The sequence below is a fragment of the Alligator sinensis genome, unplaced genomic scaffold (genome assembly GCF_000455745.1).
Source record: "Alligator sinensis unplaced genomic scaffold, ASM45574v1 scaffold420_1, whole genome shotgun sequence".
Classification (NCBI taxonomy): Eukaryota; Metazoa; Chordata; order Crocodylia; family Alligatoridae; genus Alligator; species Alligator sinensis.
This window is the reverse complement of record NW_005842298.1, coordinates 1,310,573-1,332,629: the sequence shown is the minus strand read 5'-3', so window position 1 is coordinate 1,332,629 and position 22,057 is coordinate 1,310,573. Positions and strand designations below refer to the sequence as shown.

General features: G+C 42.2%; 1 protein-coding gene across 1 annotated transcript in view; it reads right to left on the bottom strand.

Annotated features, from left to right (window-relative positions):
* The window catches only part of DNAH5 (dynein axonemal heavy chain 5), a 291,360-nt gene that overhangs the window by 122,966 nt on the left and 146,337 nt on the right, over positions 1–22,057 (bottom strand). Inside the window, exons 35-43 of the mRNA XM_025209635.1 lie at positions 21,613–21,785; positions 20,662–20,840; positions 19,238–19,425; positions 18,360–18,554; positions 15,273–15,407; positions 14,387–14,494; positions 8,301–8,454; positions 5,934–6,080; positions 1,596–1,837 (exon numbers count right to left, since the gene is read on the bottom strand). Of these exons, the coding sequence (XP_025065420.1) occupies positions 1,596–1,837; positions 5,934–6,080; positions 8,301–8,454; positions 14,387–14,494; positions 15,273–15,407; positions 18,360–18,554; positions 19,238–19,425; positions 20,662–20,840; positions 21,613–21,785 (1,521 nt within the window). The remainder of the gene's footprint in view (positions 1–1,595; positions 1,838–5,933; positions 6,081–8,300; positions 8,455–14,386; positions 14,495–15,272; positions 15,408–18,359; positions 18,555–19,237; positions 19,426–20,661; positions 20,841–21,612; positions 21,786–22,057) is intronic.

The window sequence follows — 22,057 nt, the reverse complement described above, 5'->3', positions numbered from 1 at the left end:
CTTTCCCTATAACAGCAGTTGATGACAGAATTACTGCTCAAGTCTGATTTTTTCTTCAGGCACCTTTTTATGAATCCCAACTCATCCCCAGTCTAATAAATTCTATGTTCATCATTTCTATTTAATTACCAATATAAAGTAGTTATTTTCCTTAACATGCTTGAAGAGAGCATTCACTCCTGGATGCTCACAGTTTAAAGAATTAAGTTATCAATAAGGCTACTGTGAAATGCTATTCAAGCAAATAGTGTATATTTTTCTTGACTAGTTTTCCATATGTAGTGGAAGTTATTTTCTTTATGTGACTTGACTTCCAGTTTGCATTATATTTCTTAATACACATTCTTGAAGATGCTAAGACTTGCTGGAGCTATATGGGTTGGACCACATCTACTTTTGCATCAGTTTAGTTGATTTTGATGATGTCTTAACTTTAAAACTCTTAACTAGTTCAAAGTTAAAGTAATGGGTTTTTTCTGCTCTGGTAGCTCAATATGTAAGGATTGAAGCACCAGCACTCAGCTGCTTGAATACTTAAATAAATGTTTGTCCAAGACAAGTGTTACCTCCTAATGTAATATCTACAAAGTAGTCAACAGTTACATTAGGTAACAGGAAAAATAGGTTATATATACACACACACGTGATATACATAATTGCTTACATTTTAAATAGTTCCCTGAAGCTCTCCTGTGAAGTCTTCATAAGAGGCATGGTCTGCATGTTACAGGGGTGTAGGTTGTAGCCATGTTGGTCTAAGGACACAGGAAGACAAGGTTCTTTGGGTGAATCTGATATCTTTTGGTCCAATAAGAGATATGAGATTCACACAAAGAACCTTGTACCTTGTCTGCCTATGCTCTGCATGGACACTTAAGCCTGAGGACCTTATTTTTAATTGAATGCATGACAGTTCTGTGATGCTGCAAAAAGCACGATATTTTGAATTTTACTTAACTTTGCTTGAACTTTTCTGATTCGGAAGGCTGACTGCCCCCGTCTCCCGATTGCTCTAATAATCCTTTAATAGGTAATAATAGAATTCTCTTTACCTTGATTTGAAAGTTGAATTATAGACTATCCTCTGAATTCATCTAACTAATTATATGCAAGTTCCTGGATTTTAGCATAAGTGATGCCATAACCAAAATCTTCTGATGCTACATGACACTGTTTCCTCCTAGATCCAAGAAGCTCCTAACTCTTTTATGTATCTGATAAGTCAGCCCATTTGATTGACAAAAATGTTTAGGAGTCCTATTTTTTATTCCTATTTTTAAACCTTTGGCAAATGATTTTTAAAAAGATTTTTTTTTGTTCTGCACAAACTGCTTACAACTTAGATTTTTCAATATTGCATAATACCACATGGGATATAGTTTATCATAACAGCAATTTCAATTTGTCCAAACACAATAACAATTGGATAGGATAGTGTATTCCAGCTAAATCAATGAACTGATTAACTCTATTCCCAAATGGATATCATGAAGACTAGTCAGTTGAAAGTTACCATTCTTCTACATAAAACTAAACCTATGCGATAGATTTCTATCCTTGTAATAAATAACTTAGTAAGTACTTGTTCACTGTACCTCTAGAATAGGGCTCCAGTTTAGAATGGATGAACTCATAAAAACCATGCCATTCCTTGACACTGTGGCTGGAGAAGCATTGTCAATATTATGAGGTTCAAAGACTATTTTACAGTTGGGTGCCATTGGAATACGGTCTCCATTAGCCAGCGTGAGGGTTTTGTTATCATCCAGTACAGAATTCAGATTTTCAATCCAAATTGCATCAACAGGGCCATCAAGAATTATCCAGATGTGCTCACCTATAAACCAAAGAACAAGAATGTATTAATCAAAGCCTATTTTCATCTCATTGCATTGCATTTTGCAGGGTATTGTGTGCCAATTCTGAAAAAATATGCATTGTTGGAACTCATCTAGTTACTATATTTTGGGTAGATGTAGAGAAAGAATGTAATGATATGTGATATAGAACTGGGATCTTTTTGCCAGCACAAAAAAAAAAAGCATATGGCAATTCAAGAGATTTCTTGTGGAAGAAAACTGGTCTGATAGTTACCAGGAATATCTCCCTCTTGATCTTACATGAACAATTGTATACTTCTCTCAGTTGTGGAGGACACCCAATATCCCATAGTCCTTTGATCTCCCTTCAAGAGCAAGGGAAGAAGGGAGAGCACTAGCTCTCTAAATGACCCATCTAAGAGCAAGCTGTCAGGTTGCTCTGTAGGTACCCTACCCTGCAAATCTCCCCTACCCAATCAGCTGACTGGCAGAAGCAGAGGCATTCTCTTGTGTGGGGCACCCTCATGGAACAAGTTTTCATTGCAGAAAAACAATAACCTTATCCTACCAATTTGCTGATTCATTGGAAGAGGGGCATTCTCATGCAGTGGGAACTACCTAGAACCACCACAATCCCATTAACTTAACTCCAAATGAAACAAGCACTCAATTATTAATGTAGTATCCCTAGTTTTACTACAGAGCTGCAAAACAAAAATTCCAGCCCAGCCAAATGTATCCTCAATACTAATGTTCAGAGGCCTAATTGAACTCCCAGTGAAGTTTATTCCAGACATTCCTCCTGCTTTATTTGAACTTAATTTTCTACAAGATCTTGTTCACCACCAGCACAACCAAGTGCCTCACAGAGAAGCTATTAGCAAACTCAAGTCTCTATATCATATCATAGGCTGGCTAGTCCTAAAAGGGGGAGAGACAAGCCTTCAACATAACATCAGCTGAGGAACCAGATGGGCCTGTACAGTAATTGGACTCAGATAAGAAGAATTAATGGAGGCTGTTAGCCAGACACTGTTATACTTTGAGGAAATGGGGTATAAGCAGGAGGAACTATGCAATGGGGTGTAAGCAGGAAGAACTATGCCTCCTGATTGCAAGTAAGAACCCAGACTTAGTAGGGCTCACAGAAACCTGGTGGGACCCTACCTATGACTGGGTGGTGGGCATTCAGGGATACACCCTATATCGAAGAGACAGGACAGAGAGGAAAAGGCGGGGGGGGGCAGGTTGAGCTCTATGTCAAAGAGCACCTCACATCATCAAGGATTAGCTGTGGGTTAGAGGAGGGTCGGGCAGAGACACTATGGGTAAAACTACAAGGGGGACGTGGCAAAAGGGGCCTTACGGTGGGTGTCTACTACAGACCACCCAACCAGGGGGGAAGAGCTAGACCAGGACTTCTCCAGTCAGCTTATGGAGGCGGTTAGGTCAAGGGATGTTATTGTCATGGGTGACCTAAACTACCCAGACATTTGCTGGGAAGAGCCTACAGCCAGGTCTGACCGCTTGTATAGGTTCCTGGCTGTATTACAGGACCTTCACGTTATCCAGGAAGTGCACAGCCCTACTAGAGGTAACACCTTGCTGGACCTGGTCCTGGCCACGGGGGATGACCCGGTGAGGGGACTGCAGGTCCTTGACCACCTGAGCAATAGCAATCATCACCTGCTGGAATTCATTATCCAACGCAGGGCGTCCAGGGCTCACACCAAGGCTAAAGCCCTTGACTTCAGAAGGGCCAACTTCAATGAGCTTAGGAGACTAGTGGGGGAGGTACTAAGGGCCCAGAAGGTAGAGGAGATGGGAGCCCACAAGGGATGGCCGTACCTTAAGGGGGTGATCCTCCAGGCCCAAAGGATAACAGTCCCTGAGAGAAGCAAGGGGGGTAAGAGTGCTCAGAAACCCCCTTGGCTCAGCAAGGACATTCAGCAATGCCTGAGGACTAAAAGGGAGGTGTATAACCAATGGAAGGGAGGAACTATCACAAAGGAGGAGTACTCCTCCTCGGCCCGGGAATGTAGGAGGGCTATTAGGAAGGCCAAGGTAGAGATGGAACTTGCTACAAGCAGCTGCACCTGGGTTCACGGAGCCCTGGCCTGGCTCATTGCTGGCGGTGGGTGTATGTGCACCTTGGGCAGATGGTGGGGAAGGGGATGGGGCTGTTCTGCCACAAGAAGGGTTGGGCCCCTTGAGGCTCCCCCACTGCTTCCTGGCCGTATTAGGTCCACCCTCTCCTCCTCCTCGTTCCTCCTGCCTTCCCTGTCTGCTTCTAGGGCACCATGCTTCCCTTTCCCCCTTTCTTCACCAGACTGCTCTCCACCCTGCTCTAAAGCAGGAGAAAGTGTTAGCGGTCATCAATATGTGAACGTTTAAATGTTTAACAATTCACATCCCTAATTGGAGAGAAAATAATATTCTGAATAGCCGGATTTCAGGATTGTGAGGGAGTTCAAAGCTATACATTTAGTGTTCCTCTGAAACACTTCATAGCCTTTGTGAACAATTTGGGTAGACATTGCAACACTTTTGCAGGAAAGTCCCTGTTTTCTCAAGGAGTGAAGCAGTCTCTGGATTGTGGCATGAAGAATCACTAGCTCATAAAGGGTGGGACAAATGTGGAAGTCCAAGCTCTGGGAGAGTTACATTTATATCTGAGCTTCTCGTAATAGGGGGGAGGACAATGAGTTAGAGTGAATTGCTTCCCTGCAGTGTGATGTCCACATAATGACAGTGTGCAGCTGTGTGGATCAGAGGGGGACAAAGTCAGAAGAGCCAGTTGCCTTAAGATGGCAATGAGCAATGCTCAGGCTTTGATGGTGATAAACTAAGCCGCCGCAAGCAAAAATGTTTGGAGAAGGCACTAGGCACACCTAGCAGCCCAGTTCAAATTTCATCTTGCAAGATCCTCAGTTCATCCAATCACTCCAGGAGTGGTAGTGACCTAGTAACTAAGTTTTCGGGTACCTGTAAAACGCACATCCCAAATATGTTTTGCACTAAGGCACAACTGAATGGATAGAGCGAGCGTTCAGAACCAGAGGCTGAGCTTGCTTATTTGGTCCTACCTAGATTGGGGGTTTAGCAGATGCATCTTTGGAATTAGTTATCTGCATGGCTCGTAATGACGCCAAAGCAAGGACATTACTTAGGTCAGGCCGCAGTTGGAGGACTGTGTCCAGTACTGGGCGCCGCACTTCAAGAGGGATGTGGCCAGCCTGGAGAGGGTTCAGAGGAGGACCACCCGCTTGGTGAGAGGGCAGCAGGACAGGCCCTACGAGGAGAGACTGAGGGACCTGAACCTGTTCAGCCTCAGCAAGAGGAGGCTGAGGGGGGACCTGGTGGCTGCCTACAAGCTCATCAAGGGGGATCAACAGCTAATAGGCAGAGCTCTTTTCTCCTCAGCACCACCTGGGGTGACAAGGAACAATGGTCATAAGCTGATGGAAAATAGGTTTAGGTTGGAGATCAGAAGGCAATACTTTACAGTTAGGGTGGCTAAAATCTGGAACCAGCTTCCCAAGGAAGTGGTCCTCACCCCTACCTTGGGCATATTCAAGAGGAGGTTGGACGATCACCTGTCTGGGGTCTTGTGAACCCAGCATTCATTCCTGCCTGTGGCAGGGGGGGGGGTGCCTGTGGCAGGGGGTCAGGCTAGTTGATCTTTTCAGGTTCCTCCTGACCCTAGTTACTACGGAACTGGACTCAGAAAGTAGTTAAAAGAAGAGATGAGTACAGGGAGGGGAAGTACTGTGAGGACAGAAATGGTCTGTAGTTCTCTCTCTGTGGCAAAGGCAGGACAGAAGGCAAAAGAATAGCAGTTTTGTAGAAGGACTACATAACAATGAAAGCCTCCCAGGGCAGCTACCCTATGAGTTCTGAAATCTGGGTTTGGAATTACAGCATGACTTGGCTTAAAGACTAAACCACCAACCTAGGAAAATCATGGAAACACTCAGGTCAGAGGAATACTGTATAATGGCAAGAGAATTATACACCAGTTAATCTATAAAACAAAAACCTACCAAATTTCAGCTATAATTTTATACTAGTATCAGAACACTGCTTAAAATAGTTAGCTTTTTTCCGCTTCACCTTTCTTAGCTCTCAAAGTTTTTCTCCATAAAGTAGAGAAAATTCCATCGGTCCAGTCATTGGTTGCTACATCAAGGCGACCGAACATCTGAGGTGCTGTGATAGCTTTAGGATTCATTCTCATTTCACGATGTGGCTGTCCACAATCTATAAGTGTTAAATAAGAGTTAACTTTGACATTTCATCACCACCATGAATTACTCTTAATTACCAAACTAATACATAGCCAGTGATTCACTACTGTCAAACTTATAAGATTAACTTCAATGTATAAAATGTCTTAGCTACACCAAAAATGTGATTATCAGAGCTTTCAAAAATGAAAAGAGTATAACACTGTGTTTCTTTATCTTCTTCGGGGTGTAAAAGGATAGCCTTTTTAAGGCTTAATCTCCTATAGAGGTTCTTCAAATGCATAGTTTTAAAGCCTTTTTGCTTTGGACATACATTTTTGAACAGAGTTAGAACAGCATGCAAAACACTGCATTATTTTCTATTGACAAATTGCTTTTTAGGAGACATGTTTTCACACACCTTGGAAAGGACACATTGGGCACGTCTAACACATGCTATTAATGCTATAAAGACTTACTGCGCAGCTGTATAAAAAGTCTGCTTGGGGAAGCTCCTGGAGGGAGCTGAACAGCTCCAGGACCAGGGAAGTTTCTCCATCCACTGTGGCTCCCTGGTATTGAGACTGACCAGGAACCATGGCAATTAATACCACTCTCTCCCCATCCCTTTCTTGACCCATGAGAAGCCTGCATACCAGACCAGGCTGGTGCATAGGGTTGGTCCACAACTGGAGTGCCAGGTACAACACAGCCCTGGGTCCAACCCCACACACTGGCTCCAGAACCATGTGGTGGGTCAGACCTGGCATACTGAGTCCAGGCCTATGTCTTGGATCTGGGAACACATGCTGAGTCAGACCCAGCACTTGGTTCCAGAGCCAGCATGAGATCTTAGACTCACAGCGCAGCCTGAGCAGTGGCTTGCCAGATTGGGCCAGCTTGCATGGTCAGGGCTGCTGCACAACCCTCAGCCCCAGAAACTCTAGACCTCAGTTACTTACCTGTACTCCAAAGTAATTTTTTGAGGAAGGATTGTGAACACGCTGCTCTACTATGGAAGAATATTCAAAAGCACAAACGCTCTATACGTTAGGGCTGTGCAAAATGTTTGGTTTCGGTCATTTTGGAGGACAGCAATTCGTTTTGGTGTTTTGGATCTCTGTTCCATTTCAATTCATCCAGCATGATGCAGGCGCAGCACAGCTCAGTAGGGTACCATGTGCTGTCTGGGAGCTGGGGACACTGGGGCTCAGCGGTGCTGAGCTCCGGCTCACTGCCGGAGCCGCCCCAGCTCCTAGATGGTGAGTGGCACCCTGCCGAGTTGCGCTGCACCCGTGCGATGTGACAGCTGCCGCATGGGTGCCAAGCAGAGGGGGCAATCCCCACTGCCCCACACTATGCAGGGGGGCCCCGCCACAAGCCCTCAGAGGCCCCGATCATCACTGCTGCAGCCACTGAGTGTGGGGCTTTTTTTTTTTTAAATGGCCGGCATGCTGGACTGGGGCGGGGCAGCCATGGAGGCTTCTCCCATGGCTCCCCCCACTGGGGCAGAGGCAGGCACAGTTGGAGGAGCCACAGGAACAGCAGTGCAGAGGGTAGAATCTTGGGGTTCTGATGAATTACAGACTCAATGCAAGTCAGCCATGTAATGCAGCTACAAAAAAAAAGAGGCGGCAAATGCAATTTGGGCTGCATCAACCTGAGTACGAGGTATAACAGGTGGGAAGTGATAGTTCCACTCTGCTTGGCACTGGTTACGCCTCATCTGTTACTGTGTATAGTTCTGGCCTCTATTTCAAGAAAGATATGGAGAGGTTAGAGAACAGGCAACAAAATTAATAAAAGGGTTGAAAGGCAAGTTCTATGATGCAATGTTGAGAGAACCAGACATGGTTAACAAGGCATGGAGCAGGTGAATCCTTGAGGTCCTTCCAACCCTATGATTGTAGATTTTTCTTCCAATAACAGTATTATCTAGAAGTCTACATTATTACAATATGACCAGTGATCTGCTGCTTTGCAGATCACAAACCAAAAGCTACTGCATATACTATATATGGTTACTTCAACAGTTCCACTGTACTAATGGGATGCTTCTTCTGAATCTTCCAATCATGAGTCATCATTATTCCATAGACCTGCATCAGGAAACAAAAAAAAGTCTACAAGCTACCATAAGGTCTCTTTGTGTTCTTACATTACTTAGATCACTTCACCTCCCTGGTTAAGGTCAACATTTTCAAGTTCCTAGCTTAACTATTCTGTTACTTTTCATGTATATATAGTTACCTACCTGTTATTGATTTCATTAGTGTGTGGATGCAAGTTGTTTTACCTGCCCCACTGGGCCCCAGGGTCATCATTCCATGCCTTACTCTCTGCGTTTCAAACAGCTGGATAACTTTCAGTTTCCAAGGAGGATGACAAATTAGGCCAGCTTCTTCAACCTGAGGACACCATCATAGATTTAGATCATGGCTTCTCTCATCCATCAGTTTGCTAATCAATCAACTCATGTCCTCCTAACAAATTAAATCTGGCCAAGATATTATTGTTTTAGTATGTGAAAAGGTCTCATCTAAACTTAGGGTATACTTTCAAAGAATTGCCTTAAGATATAAAAATGGCTCTTTTCACACCATTCCCTCTTGGTAGAAAAAAAATCCTCTCTAAAATCCCCCCTTTAAACCTACTCAAAAGGGTTTGTGAAGTATTCTTATTTCTTATATAGGTCATTAACTCTTCATTTCAGTTGAGAAGTTATATAGGTGAAAAACTACTAAAACAACAAAATACCTACATGTGCCTAAGAAATAAAGCTAGCAAAGAGAGCAAAGAGTGTCTTCACGTACAGACTTGATAATCTTATGAAGACAACATTAAACCAGGCTCACCTGGAGATAGAGACCAAATACCAGAGATAAATAAAAAGCCTGGGGGTGTGGATAAAAAAAAAAAATTAGTAAGGGGACACAGTAACAGAAGCTTTAGCTATGTTCTCAGGGAAAAGACAGAGCCATCAAGTAGATACCCAAAACGTGTATATATCCTACTACAAGAAATATAGGGACTACACAGGAAGAATTGGGAGGTCCTAGTAGAAGCACAGAATTATGATGTAATTGGGATTACTGAGACATGGTGGCATAGTTCACATTATAGGAGTACGGTCATGGGTGGGTATAGCTTGTTCAGGAGGGATAAGTAGGGGAAGAAAAGAAGGTGTTGCCCTATACGTACACATGTTCTGATATGCACTACAAAGTAGGCTTGTTGAAAGCCTCTGGGTAAAAATCAGAAGGGAGACCAGCAGGGGGAATGTTATTGTATGCATCTACTAGAGGCCACCGAACCAGGAGAAGGATGTGGAAGAGGCCTTCTTTAAAAAACTCAGCAGCTTTCAAATCACAGGACTTAGTTCTCATGAGGGACATTAATTATTGGAACATCTGCTGGGAGGGAAACTCAGCAGTGTACAAGCAGTCCAGCAAATTTCTGGAGTGTGTTGTGGCTAATGTTTTGGTACAGATGGACCATACTCCAGCTGCTGGCCTGGCTCCATGCAGCAGAAAATCACCACTGCTGCAATCCCAGGAGGCCCCCAGGACCTCAGGTAAGGCTTCTGGGGCCAGCCCAGTGCTGGCCCCAGCCACCTCTACCCCACCCAGGGTGACTTGCCACATGCCAGAGCGCATGTGGCATGGGCGTGCCCTGGGAACAAGTAGCAGCAGCTTAAGGTGCACCTCTTCCACTTGTCCCTAGGAAGTCAAATGTCCCCACTTGTCTGGACATGCTCATAGAATACATAATCCTAAGGGGAGGAAGGTAAGAGAGCAGCAAAATAAGGACACTGGACTTCATAAAAGCAGACTTTAACAAGGACCAGGAACTTGCCACAGAAGGCAGGTCGGGGGGGAGGAAAGGAGTCCAGAAGGACTGGCTGTATTTTAAGGAGGCCCTTTTAAATGACCCAGGAGCAAGCTATCCCAATGCAATAGAAGATAGAGAAGTGCAACAGTAAGTCAGCCTGGCTAGACAGCAATCTCCTCAATGAGTTGAAGCTCAAACAGGAATCCTACAAAAAGTGGAAATGTGGTCATAGTACTAGGGAAGAGTATAAGAGTTTTGCAGAGACATTAAGGGAGAAAATGAGTAAGACCAAGCCACAATTTGAGATGCAATTCACAAAGGTCATAAAGGACAATAAACAGAGTCTACAAGTATGTGAGGATTAAGAAGACCAGATGAAACCATGGCGGCAATAAAATCCTGCTCCCATTTCTCAATTTCATCAACACTACTTCTAATCTCAGCTCAACATAACCTGCGCTCCCTTTTATCTCCACTAGCAAGAACAAAGTCAAAATAGCCTTCTGGGTCTCCACTGTCTCTTCTGCCTGTTACAATCAAGGGTGGGTCCCCACATGCAGGGGTGTGCAGTTCGTGCCACTACAAGCAGTTTTGTGGTGCCACAAACCACACAAGTACCAAAATTTGCTAACAGCAAATCCTGGTAGCAAAAATCTCTGGGGGGAAAAAGTGGTGCAGAATACACATCACTAGCATTCACCAGAATAAATAAAGGGCTGGCCATCTAGAGCAATGCTTTGGCTCCTGGCCAGACTCCATGAGGCCAGATGTGTGCCCCTGCTTCACCAGGACACCAGGTAATATTGCTGGGGCCCTACCCCAACCTGAAACAATTTGCTGTAAACTGAAGCACACATGCAGGGGCATAAAGCAGTGGCACAAATTTGTGCTGCGGTTATTTCTGCCTCTACAGCCACTACCAGACGAGTGCAGCCATGTGGTATGCAGCACCACGGAAACGTCTGCAGCATGACATACCACACATTCAGCTGTTCTCTGCCCTGCAAGGGAGCGGGGGGGGATATCCAGGAGTAAAAAAAAAAACACCCCATGCGAAAAAAGAAGTGGAGCAGTACACATGAGGGCAGCATGCACTGCTCAAAAAACCTGGAACCTGGCCAGTTAAAGCCACACTGGATGCTGGCCAGGCTCTGAGCAGCAGGATTGCCACTGCTGCAGCCTCAAGAGGCCCTCAGAACCCCAGGCAAGGATGCTGAGGCCAGTCTGGTGCTGGCCCAGACTCACCTACCACACCTGGGTAACCTGCTGTGCACCAGAGGGCATATGGCACAGGTATTCCCTAGGGACAACTAGCAGCAGCATGAGGTGTCCCACAGCTAGTTGTCCCAAAGCAAACAAGTGTCCACACTTGTGTGGATGCAGCCTATAATGACATGCCCCTGCATGTGGGGACCCAACCCAAGACTTTCAGCATCATTGCTAGTGTTGCTGCAAATTTGGTGGCACCAAGGAACTTTAAGTACCATATTTACTCAAATCCAAAATGACTTTCAATTTAAGAATAACTTAGATTGAATTTAGAAGAATTAGATTCTATGTATGGAAAACTTATAAAATGGTTATATTTTTCCATGTGTATAATCTAATTATTAGAGGAGTGTCTTTAAGTTGTCCCCTCCCTGCACTGCTACAGCAGAAAAAGCACTGGCAGGGAGGCATGTAGTAGAGTAGGTGGTGGGGGAGTAGTCATGTAGGGGTCAAAAGACCCCTTGCCCCTGTTTCCCCACTTCTTTCCCCCACATCTCTCTTCTCCTGCCCCACTACACTTTCAGCCCCAGCCTGGCCATACAACAGCCAGTGGTGGCAACCTTCGCTGCTGCCCCCACTGCCACTGTTGCATGACCAGACCAAGGCCAGAGCTTCTATGTGCTCCATATGCAAGAGGAAGTGGAGCTAGCCCTGCCTGACAGTAAGGTGGGAACAGTGGCTGCTGCAGCTCTGACTCTGTCCCTGACCTAGGCTTGAAGCAAAGTCAGAACAGCAGCAACTCCCTGCCTCCCAACCCCCACCTCCCAGCTTTTTACTAAAATCCAAGACAAGGTGCTTTCCCCTACCCTCCACCCCCATGTTGAATGGCCAAAAATACCTGGTCTTGGACTCAAGTAAAAACAGTAATAAGATGTGGAGGAATCAACCTCTCTGCCTGGCTGTCTCACCGATGTATGGTCGCAGCCCAAACCCCCTCCCCCTCCCCCCACCCCCAGTTACAAACTCTGGCTGCTGGATGCACCTGGTCATCTAGGTAACAGGGCTGAAATTCCTGAGGGGGGCGGGGATCTTGCTCATGCTGTGTAACCCTAAGAACTCTCAACTGAGGGTGCTGACTTTTTTTTAACTAACCAACCGGCATCTGCTGTGGTCTGAGGATACTGGTTTATGGTTAGGGCCAAGGGATGAGGTCAGAAAGGTAATTTAAGAGTCCATCCATCTTGGAGAGGAAAGGAGAGGAGAGACATCTTGGAAATCACTCGCATGCAAAAGATGTGCTTGCCTCCTGAGGAACCTCAATCAGCCTCTGGATGATATTTGTGAGCAACTTAACTGAATTTTAGCTAGTGATGTAAGATGAAGTGTTCTAGAAACATATCAAAAGGCTAACAAGCTGTTTCTGTTTGCTCTGGGATTTTATTTTTATTTTGACTTGTACCCCCTCTCCCCATGCCTACCCTCTCCAAGCAATAAAGCTGTCTGTTATATCAAGCCTTGCTGGAACTGCTCGAGAGGGATTAGGTATGCCTTTTAGCCCCCTTCGCTCAGCTGACTAAGGGAGGCTACTGTGAATGCTTCAGGCTAAAGGAAGCACCCCAAAATCTCATGGTGGGTTAAGCACCCTTCAAGGTCTACAAGGCTGTGTTCCCCAGGGACCATAGAGCCTGGACAAAGACCAGGTGGTGGCAGCAGTTGTGAGTGTACTCCTGGCTGACCCCCTTCCTGGAGTTGGAGCCCTTGGGGAGGCATCAAAAGCTTGGTTTTGTTGGGCACAGTGAGGTGGGTGGCTCAGTGCAGGAGCACCACCTACTGGTCCACCACACAAGAGAACTTTAAACTTTTGTAAGTGTTATAGCCATGATGGTATAGGAAATATGCAAGAGGAAAGGATTTCTGTGGATAGCATCTTTCATTGGACAACTGCATGATAGGGATGGACTTAGACATGCTTTTGAATGTAATGTATTCTTCTTCAGGGACTTTGAAAAGCTTATCCAAGTTTCTCCCTACTGTGCAACTAGTCCAATAAAAGATAAATCACCCATGGAAATCCTTGCCTCTGGAAAGTAAGTTGACATTTATCTGCTGTGAACCAGATTAATAAATACATTTAGTTTCCCGAATGCCAATTTCTGGAAAATATTAAAGCCACTCCTCACCAATAAACTGGAGCCAAAGTGCCAGATTGCTTTGAATTTGCATTTTCAATAGACAGCACACCCAGATAGCTTATATCCTAAGCCCACTAAGTTACCAAATTCAGAAGTCACACTATCTCCAGAGTCTGGTCTGGGCCACTTCCCTTAAGGCTACTATTTTATTTCTTTTCATACAACAAATTGAGTACATCACTTATCCCTTCATATTCCCATTCACAATCTTGAGGCTGCATTGGATGAGGACTCTCGTGATAGCTTACAATGGAGACTAATGGGCATAGTGCTCAAAATTTATAGAAGACCTTTGTTCAATTCAGACTTTTCGGCCAGAACATATCTGGTCATTTTCCAATTGACAAAGTACATTGTACACTAGGTTAACAGTTCATTATTGCAATTGCATGAATACCTACTTCTAATTTTCTTCTACTCTACTCTTTTCTGAACTGTAATGTGCTTTTATTGGGTAGTATGAAGTAACCAAATTTATCATCTTTATATTCAAAATATACCTATCTAGTCAAGTCAAACTTACATGTGCAGAGTTCAGGATTTAAATTGGTGGGGAAAAAACAAAACAAAAACACTATATTGTGTCAGAAGTGTGTTGTTGTATTTTAGCTTCTTTCCAGAGTTATTTTTCACAATTTGGACTACATAATGGAGGAACAGTTGTAGCATTGGGAAGTAATACAATACAGCAATTCTTTTGAATGAATGATACTCAAAGCCTATTTTTCTCTTTGAGGAGCACATATGCGCCAGTTAGAGTCTGAGTTACCTGGCAGGGGTTAACACGTTGACTGTGGGAAAAAAAAAAATTCTACACTAATCATAGTACTTGGCTAAACTTGCCCAAAAATAAATTAAGACTGACCAAGATTTACAAATTTCAACCATTAATTTGTCCCTGAAAATTAGTGTTTAAGAATTTAAGTGACAATACTGAAGGCTCACTAGCACATTACAACCATTTTTTCCCCTCATTCAAGAAACTCATTCTTGCAGTGGGCAAACTTTCAATAGTGTTTATTATAGGAATTCCAACCATGTTTATACCACACAAATAATCACTCTCTCTTTCATCAGTCATAGGGCTATGCACTAAAAGAATCATTACCTGTTTGTTAATAGCAGCTTCTAGTTCTGGATAACCTGCTTTATCAAGTTGAATGCCTGGGAACAGATCCTCCATCAGGCTTAAAAATAATGGTTCATCTTCATCAATCTACAAAACCAATAGAAAAAAAGATTAAATGAATGCCACAACCATTTTACTTTCATTAATGGTGCACTAGGGTCAAATCCTGCTCTGCATCATGGACTCCAATAACTTGAACACATTAAAGTCGAGATAGTTGGACTCTGAGGGTATCTGGCACAAGGAAAAGGCATTATCAGCCTGTAAATTCATAGACTCCTCCAGTGCAAGACAGACCAAGACAAACTGTGAAGAGAGATCTAGAGCTGGGGTTCCATTTTGCTACGATACAGGGGACAAAATTTTCTCAATACAACGGATAAGAAAGTGACAGACTTTTCTCAGAATCTGGAGTGGAAAAGAAAAGAGTATTATGTCACGTAAGTTGCAAGTGACAAAAGGAATTAAAGTCTAGGAAGACATTAACAGAAGTTTATCACATAGCTTTTATTTATCCAGCCAACATTTCAAATGTCATCAGATAAAGCCCAAACCAAACACTAAACAGGGGACAGAAATGGAAATCAGGTATATGGTAGCTAATTTTGGAATCACTACCTAGAAGTAATAACTGAAACCATAGAAGTGTAAAAAGGTACCCATCAACAGTAAGGAAGGTAAAAACTAAATGATGCCAACAGGAGAGGAAAGAGTATTTCTAAACTAACCTTGAGAAATTTAACATATATCTGTTGATTAAGCCATTGTTACGCACATTCTCCCACCTTACAGTTTACTAGTATTTCCAAGCATTCGACTCAAAAGACAAATTATGAAACAAATGGTTTAAATATGTGAAACTTACAAGTTTAGAAAGGTTCATGTCTCTCAATATTCGCATGACAATAGTAGATTCTGTATCAGTGGGGTTTGCTCTTTTTGCTGCTCCTAGTGTACGCAGTACTGACAAAATATTCCTCAAACCAAAGTCATAATGAACCTAGGAAGTATCAGAAGTTAACAAAATTCATTAAGCAACTCATTTCCCCTATGGAGGAGAACAATTCATTTAACAAGAACAACATAATTCTGGAGCTCCTCCACAGTTACTGCTATGTTACTGCATTCACTACATAGATTCAACTTTTCTAAGGTCACACTGTCAAAAACATTCATCTCATTCATGCTGCAGTTTGTCCATTTATTCAAATGGAAATGGAAATTACAATGACAACTTCCAGAAAGCACAAAAATCTGGGTTTTATTTAAACGTAAAATGGTATCACTCAACAGTGGTAATATTAATCTCCAAAAAGAGTCGTCCTCTCCCTCAGAGGACAATTACATGCAAAAGAATTGTAACTCGCAGATGTAAGGTAGATTATTTTTTAAGCAAATAACCTCTCTGCAAACTTGAATAACGATCATAGAGTTGGACATTAGAGTTGAAAGTACACCTCAGCAAACAGGCACCTTCCCCCCTCGACCCCAACTCTGCCCTCCAAAATAAGGATGGTCTCTTAAGTGAAGAAGCTGATTTCACTTTACTGGAATAGAAGCAGGGAGGAACAGAAGTACAGAAGACACTGCATTCTAATGCTGCCAGGATGGCTGCCACTTCTTGGTGGCTCCAGCAAACAAGAGACAAAATCCAGTGTTTACCCGCCTGCAGCTGTAGCAATTAACTGGGCACTGTAGTTTGTGCCTGAAGCAGCCACTGAGCTTGCTCAGGGCAAGTGCATGGCTGCATGCAGTCTGCAGTTGTATCTTGATGAGGCTGATGGAGTAGAAACAACACATTAATATTTACAGGAACTTAAAGACTTATTTACAGGAAATAATCTAGCTACTGCCCTTGCAAGGGTCTGGGATCAAGCCTTGTTGCTATCCTGCCACACCAGGAAGTTCCTGCTGTGTCACCTAGGCTGTCTCCTGGGATACCACATTTCCAGAGGACTTGCTCTGTGTCACAGTCGACCATGCACACAGTCGGCCAGTCGGAAAAATCTTTTTTTCTACATTCTACCTTCCAAAAATAAGGAGCATGTGTCATTTGGGGGCATTTGGCATGAAAATATCGTATTTTTATTGTGCCTTCAGGTTTGCTTTCATGCAACAGAAAAGGGTCACAGTACCTGTAACATCAACTTTTTGTTTGTTTGTTTTTTTTAATCTATCAGTATTTATTTTGCTGTAAACTGCTCCTGTAGGCTAAGAGAACAGTTCTGCACTTCAACGTAGGACTCTCTTCCATTATCTTATTGTGTGAGGTGAAGCAAAAAAAAAAAAAAAAAGCATTAGCCTCTTGTGCAGAGGTTAGCAAGCTAGCTAATTCTTACCAGGGCACACTTTGACAAAGTACTTCTTTTGCTTTCTAGCTAAGAGATATGCAATATGTAAACAACAATGAACAAGTGAAATAAGGTTTCCCTTCTCCCACCCCTCCTCCTCCCCCATATTTAAAGTGTTTAAGTTATTTATTTGACACCCAGGAAAGCATTTTACTTTATTCTGCCTATATGGAGCCATCTGTCAATGCCAACAGCTAGAATCCAACATTTTCATAGAAGAATGATTCTAAATGGGATTGTGTACATCTTCCACTTATTTCCTAGACTGTTTTAATCAAGGACCATGTATTCAGGCCTTGGAATGGGGGGAGGACTTTTATTTGTTTAAATGCAAACTGATAATTCCACAGACAGCAAGACAAATCCCATAAGGAAGAGTAATGTTACTTCATGCTCTTCTAATGGCAGAGATAGGAATGCCCTGAAAATTATCTCCATAGATCCTTTGATTTATTGTGTAGTCTGTTTGATAGGAGAAGACAATTATTTTCAGGCACTATTGAGGGCTGGTTCTCAGAAATACATTGGGTCATCCAGGAGAAACTCCTCAAAACATACAATATAGCCAAGGCAGCAAAAACTGAAAAAATCCTTTCTGTTGCCCCTTACAGTAACAGTATATTAACATTGAAGTGCTACTTCAGCTGCTGACAGATGTTCAATTAAAGGCATGATGTGATCTGATCTATGATCTCAATCATCATGCCTCTTGCTTTGCCAGAGGTGCATGACAGGAGGTGCGATTGTGGGATCACAGATCAGATCCCAAATGCACCATATTGCTGGTGCAGGAGGAGCCCAGTGTCATGATCCTGGGCTCCCTCTGTACTGGCAAGTGATACTTCTAAGGCTGGAAGTACCTGTCAACTAATCAGGACACCCAGCTTCAGGAGCACATGGAGCCCTTGACTGCCTATAAACATCCTTATTAAATCTGCTCCACATTCTTATTAGAATGCTCCAACATCACCTCACTGTCACATGTATTAAGCCCCCCTGAATTTCAAAATGGCCATGGGGATCTTTTCACTAAACCTCATTTAATGACCTTTAGCTAAAGTGCCTCTGTGGCCACTGTGAAATGCCAGGGACTTAATACATCTGATAGTGAGCTGCTTTAATTAGAGTGGCTGTCCAGGAACCACTCTAATTAAAAATGCCCCCCTACCTCCAAGCACATGTACAGGTAGCCCTTGGCTCCAGTGATGGCCCCATATTTAATTTATGGGGGAATGGGAACCTGCCACAAAATTATTATATAGATTTTTATGTAACAACTTGTGGCTTATTCCTTGTTTTATCATGCCATCAACTAAATGGATGTGTGGTTGGGTTACTAAAGATGTGATTAACTGGTATTAACCCACCAAATACCCATTCAAATTCTAAGTAATCTTTTGTCAAATGATAGCCACCTTACTTCACAAAAACAAAGAAACCCATAATACTTTAAACCCAAAGGATAATAAACTCCATTCAGTGACCTTCTGGTTTAGTATGTGTTAATCACGCTGATAGACCCATTTCTCTGCTCCATAGCTCTCTGATATTAAGTGCCAGATTAAAGTTATTAAAAAGAGACAGCTTTCTGACAGCTTCACCTGCTTAGATAATTGCTCCTCACACAGTTTGTACAGAGTGAAGAATTTCCTTGCCAGTACAATGTTATTAATAAAACCACAGCTAGCCATCTTGACCCGTATTATAATCTGACGATCAGGAACCATCATTGCTACTGAACGGAAATTTATCTTCAGGTTTTCAGGCAGCTCTTGTCGTCCAGCATATCCTGGGTTCTGAGGAGAAGAGAAAGGTTTAAAGTTGGCTTTGTGGTATGTAAGAAGAAAGATAAACTATCTGGACTTAGTTAAGCAAGATGTGTTTTAATATTTAATTACAACTGTGTTGTGAGCTTAATACAAGACTTTCTATACATGATCAATTTCGTTTTGGCTAAGGCAGACAACAAAAAAACTCCAGACTCTATGAGTGCCTTAGCAGTTGTATTCCATCACTTATTACAGATTTTTAGCACTTTTACTCCCTTTAGTACTGAAAGCAAATAAAGCTAAGCAGGTGAAAGCTGGATTTTATTTTTCTTGAGTCACTACAATTAGCCAGGTTTATCAGTTAAATCTGTAAAAATAACTTCAAAGTTGCCATATTGCAGACAATGGCCACAATTTAGTAGGCAGAACATGGATTATAAATGTGAAAGTCCATTACTAAATTATTTTCAGGTCCCAAACTGAATTTGCAAGGCTGACTGCTAGAATAAACTGGTTACTAGTTAATTTGGCACATTTGATCTGCAGTCACTGAGACTCAACCCTGTATACTGGCTAAATAATCAGTTTTCCTTCTCAAACAGGAACAGAATTTTAACAGCTTAGGTGACACTGACATCAGGGGTTTAATGAGTACCATAAATGCCACCAGTATACAATGACAAATTCCAAACACCCCACAGATTACCCACCATAGTTAGAAAGATTCCAAATTCAGAATTCATTTCCACATTATCTCCATCAGTGAAAATAAAACTCTTTTTACGTTCCTTCTTACAAGTCAACACGATCGCAATTTGCTGTGCAGCTACTGATAATACTGGTAAATCAATACGATTGAATTCATCGAAGCAGCCCCATGAGCCAGACTGAGCAAGACCTTAAAGAGAAAAATACCACTATGCTTCTGAACACTGCAATGTTAAATGCATGGACTCTAGAAGTTGTATTGACTGGGAAGAGAAACTAATGGTGAAAGCAGATAAACTGAATTAATTCTGTTTACTTACTAAGCAGTCCCATTTCCAAGAACTAAGAAAGAATCTAGTGGGAGAAATTTGTTTGGTCATAGTTCCAAGCCTCTCTCAGCTAATACCCAGCACCAGAATTTCTCTCTGGACTACAGGCCCAGTATTTGTCCAGGTCATATCCTTGGTCTCCAATTCATTCTCTCCCAGGACAGATAATGCCCATCAAAATCCATCAGTCAGGCATGGTTTCAAAGTGATGGCTTCTCCTGTTTCAGGAATCTTGATCCATAAACATGAGACTCATCAATAAATGAAAGGTAACTGTTAAAGCTACCAGTTTCCAGCCATAATAATAGTACACAACTCAGATAAAAGGAATGAACCACCAAATTTTCTTTACATGAGAAAAAGGTTCCAGGACAGCCTGATCTTAGAAATACGTTTTTTCCAGAATAACCAAGTAAATATTATACTATGATACTATGAATATTTGTTAAGATGCATTTTAATACACAGTAACTCTCAAAAAAGAAGAAAAGGTGAATATTCAGGGTTCAAGTGCATCCTCGGTTTTGCATCTGCCATCATTTTCAGGTGAGGAAAAACACAGTCTACACTCCCTTCTGTCTCTACTCATGTCAAATAATTGTTCTTAGTATTTAAGAATAATATTTAAATACCATTAAAGAGTCTCTCACTTTTGTTAGCTATTTTAAGCAACATAAGCATTTTAAATTCTTCATCAGCTGGCATAGTGAGCCAGAATCCATGAATTTATCAACAGGTTAGACAGCCACTATTTAGCTCTTACACATGGTAATGTGCATAATGTACATTATTTTAATAAATGCTTTGATCTTGTTCCTGTCTAATACAGATTGACATTTGTGTTAGGAATATAATTAGTTCTCAGTTTTCCTTAACTCACACAAGTTCAAAAGAAAGATTTGGGTTGAACTGGAACCTTTTCTTAATAAAGAATAGCCATTCTCTTGTCCTTGAAAACTGTCTCTATAAAAGTATTTCATTATTTTAAAAAACAGGAAACGCTGAAATAAGTTTGAGGCCCAAAGTCTAAAGCACATGCATACTCCTATTCTGTAAGGTATTATTGAATAAGAGAACTCTAACTGGGCAATTCTCACCTTTGAAAATTCTCCCTAGTCCTCGGAAATCCATCTGGTCTGAACAGTTGAAGACCACAACATATTTACCAAGGCACCTTCCCATGTCTTTGGTAGTTTCGGTCTTCCCTGTTCCTGCTGGCCCAGCAGGTGCTCCGCCCATGCTCATCCCCAAGGCTTGAGCCAAAGTAATATAACATCTACAAGGCAACAGACTGTTAAGTATCTACAGTGCAGCATTCAGTGCCCTATGCCTGCTTTATAAATCGCACTGAGAATTGCATCCTTTTAAATTGTTCCCAAACTGGACCTGGAAATGTGCCCAGGGAAAGCACTAAATTAACATGATTCAATGTCCCTTTCAATTGGGAGGCACATCTGCCAATCAATCTGAAGGACAATTCCCACATCAGTCATCTTTGGTGCTTCTCCATGGCCATTTTAAAGCACTGTGTCATCACATCATAATTCCTAATTATGTATGATGTCACCCAAGGCAAATTCCAAAATCTAAATTTGACAAAGTGACAGCCATTATGTTTAAGCCCAAATAAGAGATATTTTTAACTAATTTATTTCAAAGGATGACACACTATTAAACCCATCAATATAGCTATAAAGAAAGATCCCTGTGGAAGCAGAACAACTGTGATTCAGATTAAATTGCACAAGAAGCATTTAATTTGGTCTTTCCCACTCAACTGTACTATTTGTGTTATATTTAATAGATCTACTTTCTATGGAAAAGTATGTCACAAAAGGCATATTGCAGAATTTTCTCAGCATTGTATGTTAATCAAGGTCCAAGCACAAAATTCTAACTTATCACATGCCATACAAACCCATAAAGCTAAGAAAACAGTGAGACTCAAAACAGACTTCAGCAACAAATGAGCAACAATGAGCCTTGAAGTAGAAAGCCCAGGCCTTTAAGCTTTAAAGTAAGGGTGTAAGGAAATCAAATTATCTCACCTGTCTGTGAGTGGTGTTATGACAAGTCTGTCAGTACAGCCTAAGAATTCATTCTGGTATGTAAAGCCCACATCAGTGATCTTTATGACCATCTTATCTGAGTCTTCACTAAAGTAAAATCTGCATTGTTTCAGCCATTCAAAGTCTGTGGGGCTCTTGACATGCAGACGGCACTAGGAAAATAAAAGCAATATTTGAAAGTGCTAACAGATACAAATAGCCTTGCATTTATGCACGGTACCCAAGGTAAACCCCAACAGCACTAATGAACTTGATATAATTGGTAATTGTAGCAACTGGTAAATTTCAACTCATGGTGCTTCAGTTGTGCTTATTGATAATTTTGCTAACAAAGGCTTTTGGAATCACTGGGTGTATCTATGCAATTTCATAGTAGCTAGGGTCAGGAGGGACCTGAACAGATCATCTAGCCTGACCCCCTGCC